Source organism: Sipha flava, unplaced genomic scaffold (assembly GCF_003268045.1).
Source record: "Sipha flava isolate LNK unplaced genomic scaffold, YSA_version1 37_pilon_pilon, whole genome shotgun sequence".
Taxonomy (NCBI): domain Eukaryota; kingdom Metazoa; phylum Arthropoda; class Insecta; order Hemiptera; family Aphididae; genus Sipha; species Sipha flava.
Window position 1 is genome coordinate 155,454 of NW_020273087.1, and position 20,046 is coordinate 175,499.

At 34.9% G+C, this 20,046-nt stretch overlaps 3 protein-coding genes across 3 annotated transcripts in view; 1 reads left to right on the top strand and 2 right to left on the bottom strand.

Moving 5' to 3' along the window:
• The window catches only part of LOC112688133, an 8,288-nt gene extending 714 nt beyond the window's left edge, over nucleotides 1-7,574 (bottom strand). The window contains exons 1-3 of the mRNA XM_025561182.1: nucleotides 6,419-7,574; nucleotides 4,973-5,082; nucleotides 3,502-4,239 (exon numbers count right to left, since the gene is read on the bottom strand). Of these exons, the coding sequence (XP_025416967.1) occupies nucleotides 3,502-4,239; nucleotides 4,973-5,082; nucleotides 6,419-7,559 (1,989 nt within the window). The 5' untranslated portion in view covers nucleotides 7,560-7,574. The remainder of the gene's footprint in view (nucleotides 1-3,501; nucleotides 4,240-4,972; nucleotides 5,083-6,418) is intronic.
• On the top strand, nucleotides 3,323-4,419 carry LOC112688153 (repetitive proline-rich cell wall protein 2-like). The gene has a single exon (XM_025561219.1). It carries the CDS (start codon nucleotides 3,328-3,330, stop codon nucleotides 4,213-4,215), a length of 888 nt encoding a protein of 295 aa, XP_025417004.1. The 5' UTR covers nucleotides 3,323-3,327; the 3' UTR covers nucleotides 4,216-4,419.
• Nucleotides 7,575-17,821: 10,247 nt separating the features above from the next.
• On the bottom strand, nucleotides 17,822-18,851 carry LOC112688156 (repetitive proline-rich cell wall protein 2-like). Its single transcript, XM_025561221.1, has one exon. It carries the CDS (start codon nucleotides 18,808-18,810, stop codon nucleotides 17,977-17,979), a length of 834 nt encoding a protein of 277 aa, XP_025417006.1. The 5' UTR covers nucleotides 18,811-18,851; the 3' UTR covers nucleotides 17,822-17,976.
• Between the last annotated feature and the right edge of the window lie 1,195 nt (nucleotides 18,852-20,046).

Consider the following 20,046-nt stretch of genomic DNA (forward strand, 5'->3'; position numbering starts at 1 on the left):
GTCAAGGTGGCCGTACCCGTGGACCGCCCGTACCCAGTGCACGTGCCCAAGCCGTACCCGGTGCACGTAGAGAAACCCGTCCCTTACGAAGTCAAAGTCAAGGTCCCGCAACCGTACACCGTGTACAAGCAAGTGCCGTACGAAGTCAAGGTGCCGGTCGACAAGCCGTACACCGTCAACGTGCCCAAACCGTACACCGTCTACGTGGAGAAGAAAGTGCCATACGAAGTCACCAAACACGTACCCTATCCCGTCAAGGTGCCCGTCGACAGGCCGTACACCGTTCACGTACCGGTAGAGAAACACGTCCCGTACCCGGTCGAGAAGCCAATACCTTACCCGGTCAAAGTGCCAGTCGACCGTCCGTACCCGGTGACCGTCGAGAAGCACGTGCCGTACCCGGTCGACAAACCGGTGCCGTACCATGTCGAGAAGCCAGTGCCTTACCCAGTCAAATTCCCCGTGAAAGTCGAAGTCCCAGTACCGTACGAAGAACATGGTGATCACGAAGGAGACCGTCATCAATATGAACACGGCCAAAACAAACACAGTATTTACTAACGATAGCAATATTGTAATTTTTGCTAGTCATTTTATCTACAATTTAAATTGTTATTGTTACCAAATTATCGTTTATACCTAAGTTTTGTTGACTTATGAAAACTTGTAAATTGAAAATTAAATCAAAATAAAGACTTATTTTTTAGTACATACTTTGAACTTTATCTTTATACGCCTTACGGAATATCAGTTCACGTGGATGGTGAAAAAAAAAATATTATTACTTTTATGATGTATATCAGTATTGGTGTTTAGCAATATTTTATTTTGTTTCATACATGGTACTAAATGTTGTATAACATAGATGTAATTTAATTAAGTACATAACTACACGCTCATTCGATTTTCTGTATTCAAATTTATTACAATGACTTATCTTGCAAGCTGACCAATTATGATTTATTATTATATGGTTTGGGAGTTGTATATAATGCAAAATTTTAAGATATTTGATAACATTTAATTGTCATTATCATTGACCTTTATGGTATTTTGAGCTCGGATTAATTTTTGAAAAAATGGAGCATTCACATAGATTATCTTTGGGTACTTTCATAATGACCGACTAAACAAGATTGAACAGACCCTTTTAAACCATATCAAGCTCAGTCATATGGTGTTAGTTCGAGTATATGAATGAAAATCAATTCATCGAAATATTCATACTCATAATCTACTGGCATCAAAAATAACATTTAATAACAAGAGATATTCATAAAAAAAAAAAATGATATAAGTTACTTATATTTAAAACTTATACATGATATTTTATACATTTCATTTTAATTTTACGTATTTTTTAACCCAAACATTTGTGATCTCTAATAAAATTATGTTGACGTTTTGAATCCAAGTCAAGGCTAACAGAAATATACACATTAATATATTTTTGATTAAACTTATGATTTGGGTAGCTGTAATAACATCATTACGTACATAGAACATGAATGAGTCTAAACATCAACATAAATATTACACATTTTAACGAGTCCCAGTTATAAATTATTGACAACAGGTAGGTATGTTAAATGATATTCTACATAACTTGTTAACGGCTTCTTATTGATAATACTTTTTTTTCTATAACTTTTTCCGAAGTTTTTCCATAACCAATTATAAATAGTTACCAAGTGACAGCAATTATTTTTTAGAAATAAACCCATTAAGTTTTATTGATCATCAACGGTTTTTTTTTTTTATTTGTTTTATCCTTGCTAACAAATAATCTATCTTGTCATTTTTGAGCAATTTTTCTTCGTTTAAAACATTATAATTTAATATTCCAAAATCTTATTTATTAGATTAATAAAATGTAATTAGTTATAAGATCGTAAAAAAAATTGTTTTAACGTGATATGTTTTCGATCTTTTAAAATCAAGTCCATACATATACTATTTTGAATTAAATTTTTTTTTTTTTTGACATCTTATCAAAATTGAACAATCTAATTTATCTAATTTCCGAACATTTTGATTTTCTCAAGAGACGTAAAGAAAACCTTCTTTCTTTCTTCTTTCTTGTATTATACAAATCATAGTTAATAGTTGAGTAGAATACTTTTATCGAATGTACTAGATCAATTTATTGTAGTAGTAAATAATTTCTGAGTTATTTTTATTCTTATCAGTTTTTATTGCAGATCTTATCTTGTTGGTACATTGGTTGTATCATTCCATAAAACAGTTTACAGTTCTTAAAATTTATATCAAAATATTTATCATAAATCTTTTAAATTGTGAAAAAAAACGAAAAATGCAATACATTTATAACGAAGATAACTTTCACAATGGTTTTGTATTGTAAAATGAATTAATTAAGAGTATAAGATTATAAATTATGTACAACATAAAGAATTATATTACATATATTAAATTCCATGTCTTGAACTTTCAACAGAATATTTTGCTATTCTCATTATATTATTTTAATTCCATTACTTTTTCGATTGAAATAATCGCTAAGCAAAACAAACGCATACCTTGCAGAGAAATATTGATACAGATATGTGTAGTGTATACATAGTTAAATAAATTTAAAATTGCTCAATGTCTGTTATCATATAGTATATTTACATAAACAAACTAAACAAATAATTAAAATAATCTTTGAATTTAATCATCATAAATTACCATCTGATTAATATTCCAACGCTCGAATACCTAGAACTTACTAGAACAATCTATGCTATTGGACACTAGTACATTATTCAATAATAATAGAATAATACACTTCCAAATTATATTTTAATGAAATAATACGCGTATATACGCATATAATATAAGATATTACATTTTATCACGTTTTAACGAATGATAAATTTCAACTATTACAAATCGTTAACAATTTATTCGAATTGATATCAAATCGTTTTCAATATTAAAACATGAAACAATATGATACCGTGTTGTTTTGTACTACGATTATTAGAATTCAATGAATGAAAAAATATCGGACATGCTTTGATAGAAATTTCAATTATAACTGCTATCATATGTGCTATATGATAGCAGTTATAATTGAAATTATATCTGTTGTAAGATACTCTGTGCTTCTGATTTTAAAAATAATTACAATAGGAGAAGATTATAACAACTTATCTGACGCGTAATCCGAGTCAATGACCAAATACAGTTAGTTACACATTTCCTTAAGAAATATTACGAAATGAGAAAATTAGTAGGATCTTCAGTAAACGATAATGCACGGTAGAAAGTAGATTAGTGGAGTTTCTGAGAGGGGGGCGGACATAGTACAGTTCTTCCTCGATGGACACGACTGGCTACTACAAAAAGCCAGGCAAGCGGACCAGCAGGCATCAGTCGATTATTCCATTCGAGACAATGAAGATGCTTTTACGTACAGTTTGCGTCGTTGGACTATGCGCCTTCGCTCTGGGAACCGGTCAACCGGAAAAAAACAAATCCGATGACGGCAACAACCAGAAAAAGAGAGGAATCGTTGACACAAGCGGTGACTTCGGGTCGGATTTCGGTCACGAGGTAAGCGGTAACGATTTCTACCACGGGCACGAGCAAAAAGTTCTCTCCAAGACGATCATCAAGGAAGTGGCTCAGCCGTACCCGGTAAAAGTGGAGAAGCACGTCCCGTATCCTGTCAAAGTTACCGTGCCCGTGGACCGCCCGTACCCGGTGCACATACCCAAGCCGTACCCGGTGCATGTAGAAAAACCCGTCCCTTACGAAGTCAAAGTCAAGGTCCCGCAACCGTACACCGTGTACAAGCAAGTGCCGTACGAAGTCAAGGTGCCGGTCGACAAACCGTACACCGTCCACGTGCCCAAACCGTACACCGTCTACGTGGAGAAACGCGTCCCCTACGAAGTCACCAAGCACGTGCCTTACACCGTCAAGGTGCCCGTCGACAAGCCGTACACCGTTCACGTACCGGTAGAGAAACACGTCCCGTACCCGGTTGAGAAGCGAGTGCCTTACCCGGTCAAAGTACCGGTCGACCGCCCGTACCCGGTAACCGTCGAGAAGCACGTCCCGTACCCGGTTGACAAACCGGTACCGTACCACGTTGAGAAACCAGTGCCGTACCTGGTCAAAGTTCCTGTTAAAGTCGAAGTGCCGGTGCCAGTTCCACACGAAGAAGAGCATCATCACGAGAAATACGAACATGGTAGTTATTGATTTGAAAATTTTCTGTGTTATAATCTAACAAATAAGTACTACAATGATTTTACTAAAATCAAATGTTACCCTATTTTTGTTGAATTGTATACGTGTAAAAATCTATATTTACTAAAATATTGTTACCAAAACTAAATGTTCCCTATTATTGTTGAATTTTATACATGTGAATAAATAATCTAATAAAGATTTCCTTTATAATTTTATTGTTAATTTTATTTTAAGAAATTTCAACACGAATTCAAAATATTAGTTCTCAAAATCTCGAGAAATTTAAGTAATTTAGAACTTATGAAAGTGTACAGGAACACATACAATACACTTGAATAGCTCTATTTTAGTGTAGGTAATGCATTAGAATGCGAGATGAAAAAAATTAAATTACAAGACCGATAAGTCAATACTGCGCAAGTCATTATTTATCTAATGTTGAAATGTTGCTAATAATTTTTTTATTTTTCTCCACCGATATTTTTCCTTTTTCAATGATAGAGCTACCTAATCCACGAGAAGTATAATTCTTTATACTATGAGAACATTAGAAAGCAGCAACAGCGAGAAGCATTAAGAAAAAACGACGTATTGTTCGCTTTAAGTCGGAATAATAGAGACGATGCCTCCCCGGTGGTTCTTTTTTTATCAAATTATAACTTAATATATTTTTTGGCCCTGTGTATTACTTGTATTGTGTTCGTATGATTGTTCCTATAACGAAAAAGGGAGCTTCAAATTTCAACCACCTCTCACTGCCACTTACTGTTAGAACTTCCATTGATGTGACGTTACAGTTTCCTTTTTTGAAGCAGCTGCGTAAATCAAATATTGACGAACGGCATGTGTAATTTATACATCTGGTGTGTACGATTCCTGAAAATCAATAAAATATTTTATTAATTTCACATGATTTAACCTAAGAGCATTTTTACTGCATTTAAAATTAGTTTTTAAAATTATGTATTCTTAACTCAACTTTTTGGGCCGAAACCAAACGTATTAAACAAAAAAGGGAAAAAGGTTCGATGGCCCGACAACTTATGGGCTGGTAGTGCATGGGGCTGACATTAAATTATGGGGTAGATAACCGTTTTAACCAACATTATAATATAAATTTTTATAATTTTTACGATACCAGTAATAATATTTTAAAGAACATAAGAAAACAGTAATTATATTCAATTATCATTAAAACATTTATAATCAATTCTAAATTATAAACATTTTATGATGTTTTAAGTTTTGATTGCTTGTATTTTACATTATTCATCACTAAATACGAAATAAGTTATTCATTTAGCCTATCAACAGTATGGTTTTTTCATTATGAACTATTGTTCATTAGGTCTATCGGCTGTCCCGGTCTGTAGTATGTTCAATTCGACCGACTGTCTGTCACTCTTATAAACCGTCAGCTTTATGGTTATCGGCCCGATATCGTGATCATCAAACAAAAACTATTACTATTATACATATCAATTGATTGAGTAAATACCAGTATTAAGCAATCAATTATAAATTTAATTAAAATCATAAAATAATATGATTGTTGATAATATGCTGATAAAATGTTCAAATGTTATGTTTTTTAATACGTTTTAACGATAAACTATGGTGAAATCCAGTAAATTTTGTTAAATAAAACGAATAGGTACACTACAATTGAATATTTTTTTTTTCATTTAAAAATGAATTTGAACTGCCAACTTAAATAATTGTAGAAGTTCATCAGATATATTTTATTATAGTTTGTATAAGTAAATATAGTGTTTTCTCGTTTGAATCGTTGATTCAACATCAAACTTTTTCAAAAACACTGAATCAAAATATTTTGAAAATTATAAATTTTATAAGAAAAATAAAACTTTTCTCATAATACTTGTTTAAGAATAAGCTATTCGTTGTTTGAAACAATAATAAACTGGTAAATTTCAACCCTATAAAATAGATTTCTCAATAATTCGAGTGAAGAAATAATTGTTGAACATAATTGATAAATTTAAATTTTATAAAAAAAAAAAAAAAAAATTACGTTCATATTAAAAAAATAAGTCTTTATTTGTTTTTGTAATTTTATATGTACAATAATTTAATCGTATACAAAATGCAAGTACAATGCTTAAGATATTTATCTAACGTTATCTAACAACGAGGAAGGGAACTAGGTTGGTTATGGCCAAGAGAAAAAAACAAATCGATTAGTAATTGCTATCTTCATGTTGGTCGCGTTGTCCTTCATGTTGTTCCGGTTGTTTCGACTGGTGTTGATTCTGTTGTTGCTGTTCCGGTTGTTGATATTCTTGCCGTTGCTGTTCTGATTGTTGGAATTCCTGCTGCTGTTCTGGCTGTTCATCTTCTTGCTGTTGCTGTTCCGGCTGTTGGTAGTCCTGCTGCTGTTCCGGCTGTTGGAATCCCTGCTGTTGCTGTTCTGGTTGTTGGGATTCCTGATGTTGTTCCGGCTGTTCATATTCTTGTTGTTGCTGCTGCTGCTGCTGCAGTGGCTGATATTCTTGTTGCTCCTCGCGTTCTTGTTGAAGCTGCTGGCTTGGTCGCGGATCGGCTACGTTGTGCACCTCGTTTGGTTCGGTCTGCCGATAGAACGTTCCTTCGCGTTCTCGGTCTGGGTACTGGACCGCGATGTTCACCGGCACATGCTTCTCGACCGGGTACGGCACGTGCTTCTCGACCGGGTACGGTACGTGCTTCTCGACGGTCACCGGGTACGGACGGTCAACCGGCACTTGGACCGGGTAGGGCACCGGCTTCTCGACCGGGTACGGCACGTGTTTCTCCACCGGTACGCGAACGGTGTACGGCTTGTCGACGAACACCTTGACGGGATACGGCACGTGCTTGGTGACTTCGTAGGGCACGCGCTTCTCCACGTAGACGGCGTACGGTTTCGGTACATGCACGGTGTACGGCTTGTCGACCGGAACTTTGACTTCATACGGCACTTGCTTGTACACGGTGTACGGTCGCGGGACGTTGACTTTAACTTCGTAGGGGACGGGTCTCTCCACCGTTACCGGATACGGCCGGGGCACGTGCACCGGGTACGGGCGGTCCACGGGAACGGCGACCCGGACCGGGTACGGGACTCGTTTCTCCACCGGCACCGGGTACGGCCGGGCCACCTCCGTGACAATGATTTTGGACAGGACTCGCTCTTGGTATCCGTGTTGGAAATCATCACCGCTCGTATGGCCGAATCCGTAGCCCGTGCCGAGGATGCCCCTCTTCCCTTGGCCCTTCTCGTCGCTATCCGGTTCCGGTTTCACGTTGTCGGTGGCCGCGGCCAAAGCGCACAGGCCGATCACGTACGCGGCCCGCAGAAGTTTACCGTTCATGTTGTTGTGTTCGAAACGATCGACTGATGTCCGCCGGCCCACGCGTTCGGCTTTTGTACTTACCGGTATTGTCCGCCGACGAAGCGCTTTGAACACGTGGTCCCCTCTAGAATTTCCATGGTCCACTTTCTAATCCTCACACGGACTGTCACATAATAATCGTTTTACTAATGTCATAATAGATAACGTTTAAAAAAATTATATTTAACCGATTTTATTAGTGCGTGATGATAAAAAAAAAATAAAAAATATAATGATTCATTTAATTGTTGTGTCCTAATAGCGTTACATGTTATTCCAGCCCGAGGTACTGCTACGGAAATTCGGTGGAGTGACCGTACGCGTTACGTTCTTGTAATTTGTCATCATAAGTTTTAGGTTTTGCGTTTCGTTTTATAAACAGTTTGATCATCATTTCCATTTCCGTAATAATGTTATCGAACAAAATCGAACTGAAACTGTTCATCACATTAAATGATTTTTATGGCTTGAAAAAAAAAAAAGACATTAAGTTTTTATATTTCTTCCTGTTGCTATAATTTATTCCAAGATACTGAGCGTTAGCTCTTAAAAAATTAAGATCTCCTTTTTTTTTCCATATGCTTTAACAGAAGATATGCTTTTAGTTTTATTGAAATTATTTCGATTTGTCGAACGGTAATAAAAAGCTAATTAAAAAAAAGTATATTAAAAACCAGTATTGGACGATAAAAGGTAATTCGACGATAGTTTATTATTATTTTGATTATTTGTAAATTATTTATATAACAATATAATATAATTTAAGCAACGATGATTTTTTTTTCTGTAGTGAAGTCATAAATATAAAAGAAATAGGAATTATTACACGTTATTATTATATCCTAGTGTTTGACTCTAATTTATCTGTTAACTTTTAAGTAAACACAAATATTGTTATTAACTTAGTTCATTTTCAAACTATTATATAATCCTCGAAATTATTTATCATACCATTCGATTGTATGCTTCTGGTCGTAATATTTCAAAATGGATTTAGACGTGTTGGCAAACACATAAATACAATGTGTACATTAAAAAGTTGTTAGATAGGGCTTATGTAAATAATTTCACGCTGTATATATATGCACTATTGGATATTAATTTATCGGGAAGTATGGTAATACAGTATGGCTAAAAATGTCCTTTTTACGTAACAATATTGAAAATGGTATTATACTGTATTATGCAGTCATTATTAACACAATTATTTTAAAATATTCATATTCCAAGCGAATTGATTGAAAAAAATATTTAAATATCTATTTTTTTGTATCAGGACTATCTAAAATATATTATAGTTCCGAAAACAAATACTACGAATATTATAATATATATTTATTCATATTATTAATTTTATAAAATACCTATTACTGAAATATTGTTATTTACCATATTTTCAATATAAATATAAAACTTTTATTTTCAAATACAACATAATAATGGACCAAATTCCGTAGAAGGGATAATTTTTATTACTTTGTAAACCCAAAGCTTTTATATTACTTAATAGTCTTCCCTTTTGATGATAAACATTAAAAAAAAAATTTCGTTTTTTGTGATACACGATATTGTGTCTTTAATGGAAAAATTATTTTATTGGCTAATGATTCCTATTTTAATTTGTATGTCTGTAACATAATTTGTAAAATAAGTGGATTTATGTTAATTTAACTCGAACAACCTAATAAAATTTTAATTCACTTTTTTGTCTTAAAGATTGAATAGCAATGTGAAATGTATAATTTTAATCCATTTGCGTAAATTCGATAAATAAATAATCCAATAGTTAATATTTTAAAATCTGTTTAAATTTATTCCATCTATCATTTCGAACAGGATGCCTACTAAAAGTTTATAATTGTCTTTAGTTTTTTTTTAGTTTTTTTCCTTATTATATTTATTTTCCTTGTTATAGTTTTCTTATTAAATAAAATAAGTATAAAATTCGGTTTTTCGTAACAACTGAACAGTTATTTACTGCACAGTATTTGACTTTTTTGAAATAACAATTACCTGAAATAATTGTAGATTCAAAATTATAAATTTGATGTGTTATTTTTTTATTATTTAACTTTATCATTGATCTATTATTCATATTTTATTACATTACATCGAATAGTTTGGAACCAGAAAATATTATTTAGGATTTATTTTCTACTACAGAAATATATAAGTAATAATAATCACGTAATATATAGTTATTATAATCTATTATATTAATATCTTTATGTTGAAAACTAAATAATTCCATCGACCATTTCGTATTTGGGATGTAAAAACCACTACCTGTATCAGTCGCTTTTATAAATAATACAATTAAAAAAATGTTAATGATTAAGTGTATATGATTGAAGCAATGGTTTTTTCAATCAGAGAAAAATTTAATATTTTCCGTATTTATGGATGAACATTTTCATCCCATCTCAGCTGATACGCTACCAATAATAATAAAAAAAAACTAGAGAATTTCATGAACATTATAATGTATCGTGTATTGTGAAAACCACATGTTTAACCACTGCGACAAACAATACAAACGAGGGCCATAAAAATTGAACATAACATTACCATATTCACACGTGTTCACAAAACGGACGTATTTTTATCGATTAGTCTGTGGTATACGTTTAAGTTAATTAACGAAGTAAACGATAATATCGTACGAATTGCTATTACAATTTTTATGTATAGAAGCAGTGACTCCGTTTTTTTTCGAAACGTTCGACTGCTGTTCCTTGTTGCGGCGTTATCCCGAGGGACGGAAACGAGATTTCACTTGACGTTTTTTTTTTTTTTTTTTTTTTTTTATCGCACGAGAAGCGCATTGATTTTTAGGGAAATTTGACGTGCCGGTGGTGTACCTTGTGCGAGGGATTTCCCGTGGCTTACGACGATTCTCTACGGTCGATCGACCGGAACTTGGGCCGGATATGGCGCACACTGATATCCCGAGTCGACTTAAGGTACATGTTTATCTATTCACACATGATATCGTGACACGAATATTGTTTCGTAAATCGCATTAGGAACATGTTTTGGACCAAGCTTGAATGACTGCGTATTGTGCGATGTGATGTTTACCAACTTCAGCCGTCCGTACTCTTTGGGTGTATGCGTTCCTCTCGCGACACAACAATTGTCATGGTTTATTTTTCGGGGTTCTCATTTCGGCTTGAACGTTTAGTCCGGACCGACTTCAAACCCGACCCGTGATTTGCGATAGATCGTTGGATCGTACATCCGGTTGGTCGACTTCTGCGGTGATGAGCGAGTACTGATTACGCGGAGGAATAGAAAATAATGCACTTCTACTTTCCTCGGCGTAGCATATTTACATATTCTACATCGTTTAACGATATTTATTTTTTTCTTCATCGCAGTGACGAGTCAAATATACAATTTGTTATCAGGTATTTATGTCGTTCCGGGCGCGCATATCAAATGTCATTGAAAAGATATGAAAGAAAAACTATGCGACAAGTGCGTTTAAATTAATGAAGATCATTCTAGGAACGATAAAAAGAGCGTTCAATTCAAGTATTAAGTGATATTATCTCCATACATAGGTCATTTTTTATGATTTATTATGATCATTAACGAGTATTATTATTATTATTATTTTTTTATTACCATTTTTGTCTTATGCGGTACAATAATAAGCTAATGTGCATTTTAAAGAGGAAGCAATGGCCCCTATTTCGGAACGCTCGGATCTTCTGTAAAGCGGTGCAATTTGATACTACCCGTTGTCCCCTATTATTACAAACGTATTATATGCGGTGTGTCAAATGTCAATTCGACAGACATTTTGTTTAATTTCACTGCTTGGATATTATGATGGGGAAGGTAGAGACAATACTCGTAATTTATTTCCGACTAAAGTGTTCGGGTAAATATGAGTGTACGGTTTTTTGAAACCAATATTCAAAGCGTAGAGTGTAGTTCTTTTAGCTGAAATATGTTTCAAATTAAACACGAACGTTTTCCGCGTGGATACGGTAAACGATGCACTCGCTGGAAAGATATCGCCATGTGTTGATAAAAATAAAAAATAAAAATATATACACTCGTTTACTGTAGTACATATTATTTTATACCGACGCAATTATTCCTTTGTTAGATTACATACGGTCCTCGGTTGAATAATTTTTTAAAAATTGCATATTTCTGGTATATACGGTTACGATAAAATGATAAAAAAAAAAATGGATGAACGAATTCAAATGAGTAAAAACTCATTCTATTATTTCAGCTGTGCATAATTTAAATTTAATGTCTTGGCACCGGAAAATAATCTGAAACAGCTCTATAATAATTGTCTACGTACACCGCTCGTTTACTCACAAAACAAATTTAGAAAAACATTTTAATTCGTCGCCCGTTCTCCGACACTGCAGTGTTCTTCGCCCGTATTTCTGCGACTTTCATTAAATCGTAAATTTATGATAATTATTATTTATTCGTTATTTACGTTTCGAGCAAAGGTTATTTATAATAATAATATACGACTAAAATTTTAATGTTAACACGACGGATTTGTTTATTACAAGCGTTGCAAAAACACACGACTGTAATATTAATGATATGCATACGTATAAATAAAATTGTCTGCGTTGGAAGTCTTTCAACCGGTACAGTGAGCTCAGCAAATAGTTCTGGAAATAGCATAAGTCACAGACAGGACCCCTACTTGACATTACTATTACTCGCGTTCCCGTATACGTACATATAGGTACACGCGATTTTATATAATAACAACCGATTTCTCGTTAAGTCTCCGATTTCGCGAGGATGCGGCCGCGATGAACGTATGATCGGATATTCGTAGTTATCGATGGGTATTCCATTAACCGAATGAGATGTTTTATGTAATTTATTACTTGTTATTCAACAAAACCGTGTGTACAAAGCGGATCGAATGAGTTACATACAAAGAACCCGATGCTATAATTTAAATCTCATGGCGAAAATAAGAGCATTTTAATAAATATGACTAATAATATGACTTATGTAAACGGCTTTTCTTCCAATTTACATAATAAAAGTTTAAATCGAACTTAGATCTGATAGAATTATTTCTATGTATTTCCGAAAAACGTTATTACATTTTTTCTGCAAAAATAATGAAAAATAAGTATAAAACGGTAGGTTCGTTTGACCGCGTGGGATCTGAATTCACCGGCCATATCTCTGCTGCGTTATTGTTGAGCGCAAATATTTTAATTTTGATCACCTGCAGTATAGTGGATTTGGGCCTCAAGAGGTCAAAGTTCTTGTAAAGAAGGAAAATCCTTAAATATTCTACGGGCATAACTTATTGAAACATTTCACGGATCAGAATGTTCGAGTGTATCCCAAATATGCATTTCAATAATAATTTATAATCAATTGAGATTAATGTTATACAAGTTAAACGGCATGCTACATGAATAAATATTTAGCATGAAAGATTAATAAATAATTATTGTAATTTGTTCGTTCAATTCAAGCTTTCTAAATTATTTTCCGTTATATCTAAATATAAAAAGGTTATTTAGTTGTGTACATTTGTATTTTCATCTTATCTGCGGTAGCTCTGTTACGACTTGTTGCTCAAGAAAACAATTTAAAAATCGGTTTCGCATAATCGTAGAACATGTCAACGCTAAAATTAGCCGGTTCCCGATTAAATTGTACACCAATCACGATCACGTCGGTCTGTCTATTGTATTTAAGGTGGCTCATCACGCAGATAGACTTACGGTTGAAAATGCAAACCTAACCTTATTTACTTATCATTTGTTTAGTGTGAACTGTTAATAGGACCGGAAACCGGCAGCTTTGTGATACAATTCTTCAATGATTAAACTACCTGTATCCAAGGTCATAGCCGAAACGAACATTTTGGTAATACATAATTCCCTCGTTTTATTTTCCCGAATAAAAAAAAATGATAATTGTAACATCGCTTAATCGTTTATTGATGTCATTCATCACTAGTAATTGTGAGCATCTGCACGACAATCTTACGGTCGGAAAAATATGACCGGAGTCACGGTTGACCATCTAACAGCGATGTTCTACGATTTAAGAGTACATTTGAAACTATTCAAAGAAGCGTGTTTCAAAGTCCACGGACATGTTAAACGTCGAATCTCCAACAACAGGATTGGTCAGCTAACTCAATCGAATCACGGATATCCCAAAGCCATCAAACAGGTTCTGCTTAGTACTCATATTTAATAAATATTGTCAATAACACTAGGTCGTGGTGTCTATACATATTATATTATACCCTACACCAGTCGATAATAGTTAAGTAACATAACGTCGAGATTAGATCTCCCCGTGAACTCGATAAAGAGATCGTTACATGTGCATTTAAAATTGTAATCGCAACATTTTATGTGTTCATTCACCTTCCAGTTTACACGTAGTTAGGTTTGTGAAGTAATTATTACCAAGTAATAACTAACTAGGTCGTAAAAATTGTCAAACAGCGTTGTTGTTATTCTTGTTGGTAACGCTGAACGAAGATTCTTACCTCGTTATATTGGCGTTTTAATACCGTAGACGATCAACGTATCAACCAATAATGTAAACAATACGATGATTTTCGTGTAATTTTAAATTAGATTTTAGTCTTGACACGTTGTGCGGAAACTTGACAAACTGTAGTTTTTTTTCGCGCCGTTACTTCGAACCACGTCCGTCGGCGACCATATAAAAGACCTATGCCGAAATTCGCGCAAGGAAAAATTTTACGAGCGTAAAAACGTGTACACCGTACGCCACGCGGGTTGTTAGCTCGGATTCGCAGGACTATTACCGTCCGAAAAGTCACGGTGTTATTTTGCGGTCGAAACCGCTCGTTTGATCGCGTACCATATATTGTGTGGTATATACAATCGACTGCCCGAGCGTATTCGTGTACATAACGTGTAGTCGCTGACCGGGTATACGGTTTTGTTTCCAACGTTCGCGTGTTACATGTGATCGGTTACAAAACGTTTTATGATGTTATGCGCACACGACGTCCGCCACGCATAATGAATTAATTAGGACGACTGCAGGACGGGAGGATTGCACCGGCGAGCGCGTGTGCATCGTCCGCGACGACGGGTGAAAGACCGATGGCGGTGGCTGCACCATTCGTTCGAAAATCATTTCCGTCCATAGGTTCTGGAATTATAATTATCACCGTGTACAACGGGTCGTATTCAGGTTAACGAAAATCGACATTTTTCCATTTTTCGATTGGCCCGTGGAGTCGTTAAAAACTTCCTACAAAAAGGTAAACATTTTAATTGTACGTTTACAAAAGTCTTCTGTTTTAAAACAACCATAACTCGCTGTCACTCACGAAAAATAAAAAATAAAGTTTTAAACAAATTCACGTCGACGTAATTTATTTATCGCAGTAATAACTAAGGGTAGGATTCTATAGAATTTACTATTTTTTTTTTTTTTTTTGGAATACTGTGAAAAATAACATAGGAAGCTTTACATTTGTTCTATACATCAATGCATTACATAATAATTTCAGATTTAAAATTTTATACAGCATATTTTTAAAATTTTACTTTTGTATTGCTATTTCTTCAGTTGCGGTGTGGTTTTTTTTTTTTTGTTGTTCGTATTCTTTAATTTGATTTATTTTGTGTTTTTCGTAAATCTCGTAATGTAAATTATATAATAGGAAAAAGTTGTATGTTTAAAATAAAAAAATGTCATTAGAATTTCGCAAAAATATTATAGTCCCTAAAATAGTCCTATCTTTCAGTACCTTTTAGTTCAATAAAATCAAAGCTCTGATAATAACAAACGTTATAATATTATCAGAATATCCATCGAAGTAGTATTTCGTCAGATAAATTATGGCTCTTGTAATTTCATTAATTCGATTAATTAATTTCGTTAAGTTGCGATGGTTTCAATAATAATTATTTCAACAGTTTGTCCGAAACGAAATCGAACCTGACAAAACGTTCGCTTGTCCGGCGGACGGTATCCTGAGAACTACCCCGTACGCGATCGGTTACGAGAAAATAAGGTACTGCGGTTAGATGGACGGCGATCGTTGAGTTGCCGGGAAAGCGGGGACCGTTGCACGGACCAGAAAAAGTCGATGCGATTTCACGGACCGAGAAGACGATTTCCGGGGGTCCGTGGTGATACGATATTTATGTTAACGTTCGTCTGGAGAAGAAAAGAAAAAAAATGAAACACGCCCAAATCGTGTGGTCCGCTGCCGCGTGCATCTGTTACGTTGTCCGTTCCTGACGCGTTTGCCGAGCGCGAGACGAACGCGAAATAGACGTCTTAATATTTTATCATTATCGTTCGACGGCCGCGGGTCGGACACGATGATTAAATACATCAGCGTAACGTCGATATTCGTTGACCCCGCGGACCCGATTTGCGTGCGTACGGATTGCGCAACGATGCACGTATTCGTTTCGTAAAACCAGAGGCTAAAACATATATGGTTTTTCGTTAATGCTCGCTTAAATATTTTGACATAATCCCCTTTCAAACGTTAACAGTAATGAGTAATACAGTTGAAATAGTTGGTATTTTAGATTTCGTTGATATTACATCTTGGAATTTGAAAAATATGTAAAATAATTTGATAAAAAAAAAAAAAAAAAATGTAAAATCGAAAAATAAATTTCACCATAATGTAGAGAATAGAACCACAACACACTTTTCAATTTCGTACTACACAAAATGTATCGTACTGCACACAATTTTAGCCACTGCGTAAAACTTAACGCGAAACCCGTGCACGCGGCCGGACACGGGACGGATGATTCACGGCGAGTGCCTGGTGGACTACGTGCGAAACCGGTCGTGGTTGCACGTACGACCGCGTCCCATCACGTCCTGCTTACGTCCCGAATACGGGCACGATGGTGCATCGTCCGGTGGGCAAACGGTAGTGTTATCGAAGGAGCAGACGCGCTACCGTCACAGGATCTAGGACTAAAATTAATCGCGTCTCGCCGACCCCCGGTAGATTTACAAATTTAATACCGTAACATAGACACCTCCAAACGAGTCCGATGCGTGTGACCGTTTTGATGAACAACTTCAACAGCCGTGTCTATACTCCAGCAGACTCCTTAACGTAATCCACTGCTAATAAGGATTTTTTTTCTCTCTCTCTCTCTCTCATGATCCATCTGAGAGAATTTTTTATTTTTCGTACGCCTATTATAACAATATAACTCGTTTAATACGGGCCTTGGATATTTTAAAATTTATGTTTCGGTATGAATCAACGGTTGCGTTCTCACGTAATTTTTTTCGACGTTTTACTGTTCGAACACGAGAAATTGGGTCACAATAAAGTTGACGGTAAAATAAACGTAGGTATGCAATACAAAAAAAAGATAGAGCAAATAATTAAAAATCAAACACCGAAATCACACGGTTAATGTTATGCGAGAAAGTACTGTGAAAATAATGATTGCGTGGAATGGATTCATTAAAAATATCATTATTGACTATTATTATCAGTAACTATAAACATAAGTATCGAAGTTTGTAAATTGTGTACATATTATTGCGTGTATAACTGGTATAACACAGACATTAATGAATAATTAACTGAAACCTGTACGGAGAAATAAGTTCCATATTTTTTATTTTATTTTTCTATATTGTTGATGGGTCAACGACGAAAAAAGGAACTATTTAATAACTATTTTATTGATATTAGTTAAATTATTTAGAGTGATAATTATTCAAAAATAAAAACAAATATTTATTTGATGTAGTCTATTTATATTTCTTATTAAACAAATATACGTATAAACGTAGCTGTTTTTCGGCATTATTTGACATCGATATGGTTCAAGTTGATTATAAATCTAAGATCAACACTTTATTTTTAATAACTGCCGTTTTATACGATTGTTGTCGAATATCCTAAAATTTTGGATTTTACACGAGTCCGTTCCAAATCATTTAACTATTAATCTTAACTGATAAGCTTGCAAAATTTGTCACCGTAATATAAAATGTATAAACAGAAAATCGAATAAGTGTGTAGTTATGTACTTAATTAAATTACATTTATGTTATACAACATTAAGCACCATGCATGAAACAAAATAAAATATTGCTAAATACCAATACTGATATACTGATATTTAATACTGATATTATGATATACATCATAAAAGTAATAATAACTTCTTTTTTCACCATCGACGTGAACGGATATTTCGTAAGGCGTATAAAGATAAAGTTCAAAGTATGTACTAAAAAATAAGTCTTTATTTTGACTTCATTTTAAATTTACAAGTTTACATAAGTCAACAAAGTTTAGGTATAGTAAACGATAATTTGGTAACAATAACAATTTAAATTGTAGATAAAATGACTAGCAAAAATTACAATATTGCTATCGTTAATGAATACTGTGTTTGTTTTGGCCGTGTTCATATTGATGACGTTCTCCTTCGTGATCACCATGTTCTTCGTACGGTACTGGGACTTCGACTTTCACGGGGAATTTGACCAGGTACGGCACTGGCTTCTCAACGTGGTACGGCACCGGTTTGTCGACCGGGTACGGCACGTGCTTCTCGACGGTCACAGGGTACGGGCGGTCGACCGGTACTTTGACCGGGTATGGCACTCGTTTCTCGACCGGGTACGGGACGTGTTTCTCTACCGGTACGTGAACGGTGTACGGCCTGTCGACGGGCACCTTGACGGGATAGGGTACGTGTTTGGTGACTTCGTATGGCACTTTCTTCTCCACGTAGACGGTGTACGGTTTGGGCACGTGGACGGTGTACGGTTTGTCGACCGGCACCTTGACTTCGTACGGCACTTGCTTGTACACGGTGTACGGTTGCGGGACCTTGACTTTGACTTCGTAAGGGACGGGTTTCTCTACGTGCACCGGGTACGGCTTGGGCACGTGCACCGGGTACGGGCGGTCCACGGGTACGGTGACCTTGACCGGGTAAGGGACGTGTTTCTCCACTTCGACCGGGTACGGCTGGGCTACCTCCTTGATGATCGTTTTAGACAGGACTTTCTGTTCGTGTTCGTGTTGGAAGTCATCACCACTCGCCTCGTGACCGAATCCGGAACCGTACCCATAGCCGGTGTCGACAATTCTTCTCTTGACTTGGTTTTTGTCCTCGTCGAGTTTGCTTCCATCTGGTTTGCTCGCTCCCAACGCGAGTGCACACAGTCCAACGACACAAACCGAAAGTAGTAGTCCGTTCATTGTTGCTTGTATCGAATGAATTGATAGACTGATGATTGCTCATCGTCGTCCCGGGGCTTTTGTAGTAAATTCAGCAGTTCTGCGTCGAAGGAATTCACCACACTGCCCCTACTCTCGTACCAACTCTGTAGTTACATACTTTCCATCGAGACGTTATGGTTGAGTGTTTTAGTTAGATCATCGTATGCATATGATTTTTTACCGAATGGAAAATATTACATAGTGAAATTAACGTTTTTTTAATTATAATATATTACATACTGTACAGTTCAGTCTGAATTATTCGATGTAAAAGTATCTTTTGTAGATTTTTTTTGTTTTCATTTCGAAAATCATTAGTTATTGTGTGTTGTACGCGCAACACTGTGAAATAGTCGAAGTAAAATAAGTGAGGGTCGCTGTCCATATAGTACATACTGTCCATTTAATACGTATTAATCGATTGGTTTCCTGAAAGACGGATCCTTGAAAAGTGATATTTGTCGGATAACCTTTATAAAATAAAAACATACATAGTACGTACAACGGGATGTACATTATATGTACCACGAAGAGTAATTTAACTTGAGCTTAGATTTTGTAAAATGACCTGGTAATTCCGCACAAACCCGGGTAAATGTTCCAAGAAAACGACTGTAATCCATTACACGAAACCCTTCTTGAATGTCTATTCAAGGTTGGAATTTGAAGAAAATCATTTACAGAGAAGAAGTCAAAATAAAAGTCAGAAGAAAAAAGTTATTTTTCTAACAAAAGTGTCAATAAATTTCAATGTACTGCAGTTTCCAGAAAAAAATATGATGTTTGACAATATTGTTAAATAGGATATTTTAACGATAACAAATGTTCACATTTCAATATATTCATAAAAGAGTTGAACGTTTATTGATTATTTTCTAATGAAAATTCTAAAATATTTAAATTGAAATAATTCGAAATATTTATTCACTTTTTTGGGTCATTAATGTAATATTATGTTTTCATCATTTACTATTCCACCAAAATTTTAGTATAATTTTTTTTTTCTGAAACCTAAGTGCTTAAATTTTTGGGAAAATACAACACCAAAACTCGTATAAAATAGTTATAATTTAATCTAAATCAAATATTTTTGTAGAATAGTGTATATAAATTATATTTAATATTAGTATATTCAATTATACTCTTATTTTGGGTTTTAAATATCATATTGGATTAATTTTTTGTTTATCGACGCTCACTATTTTGGTAAATCTA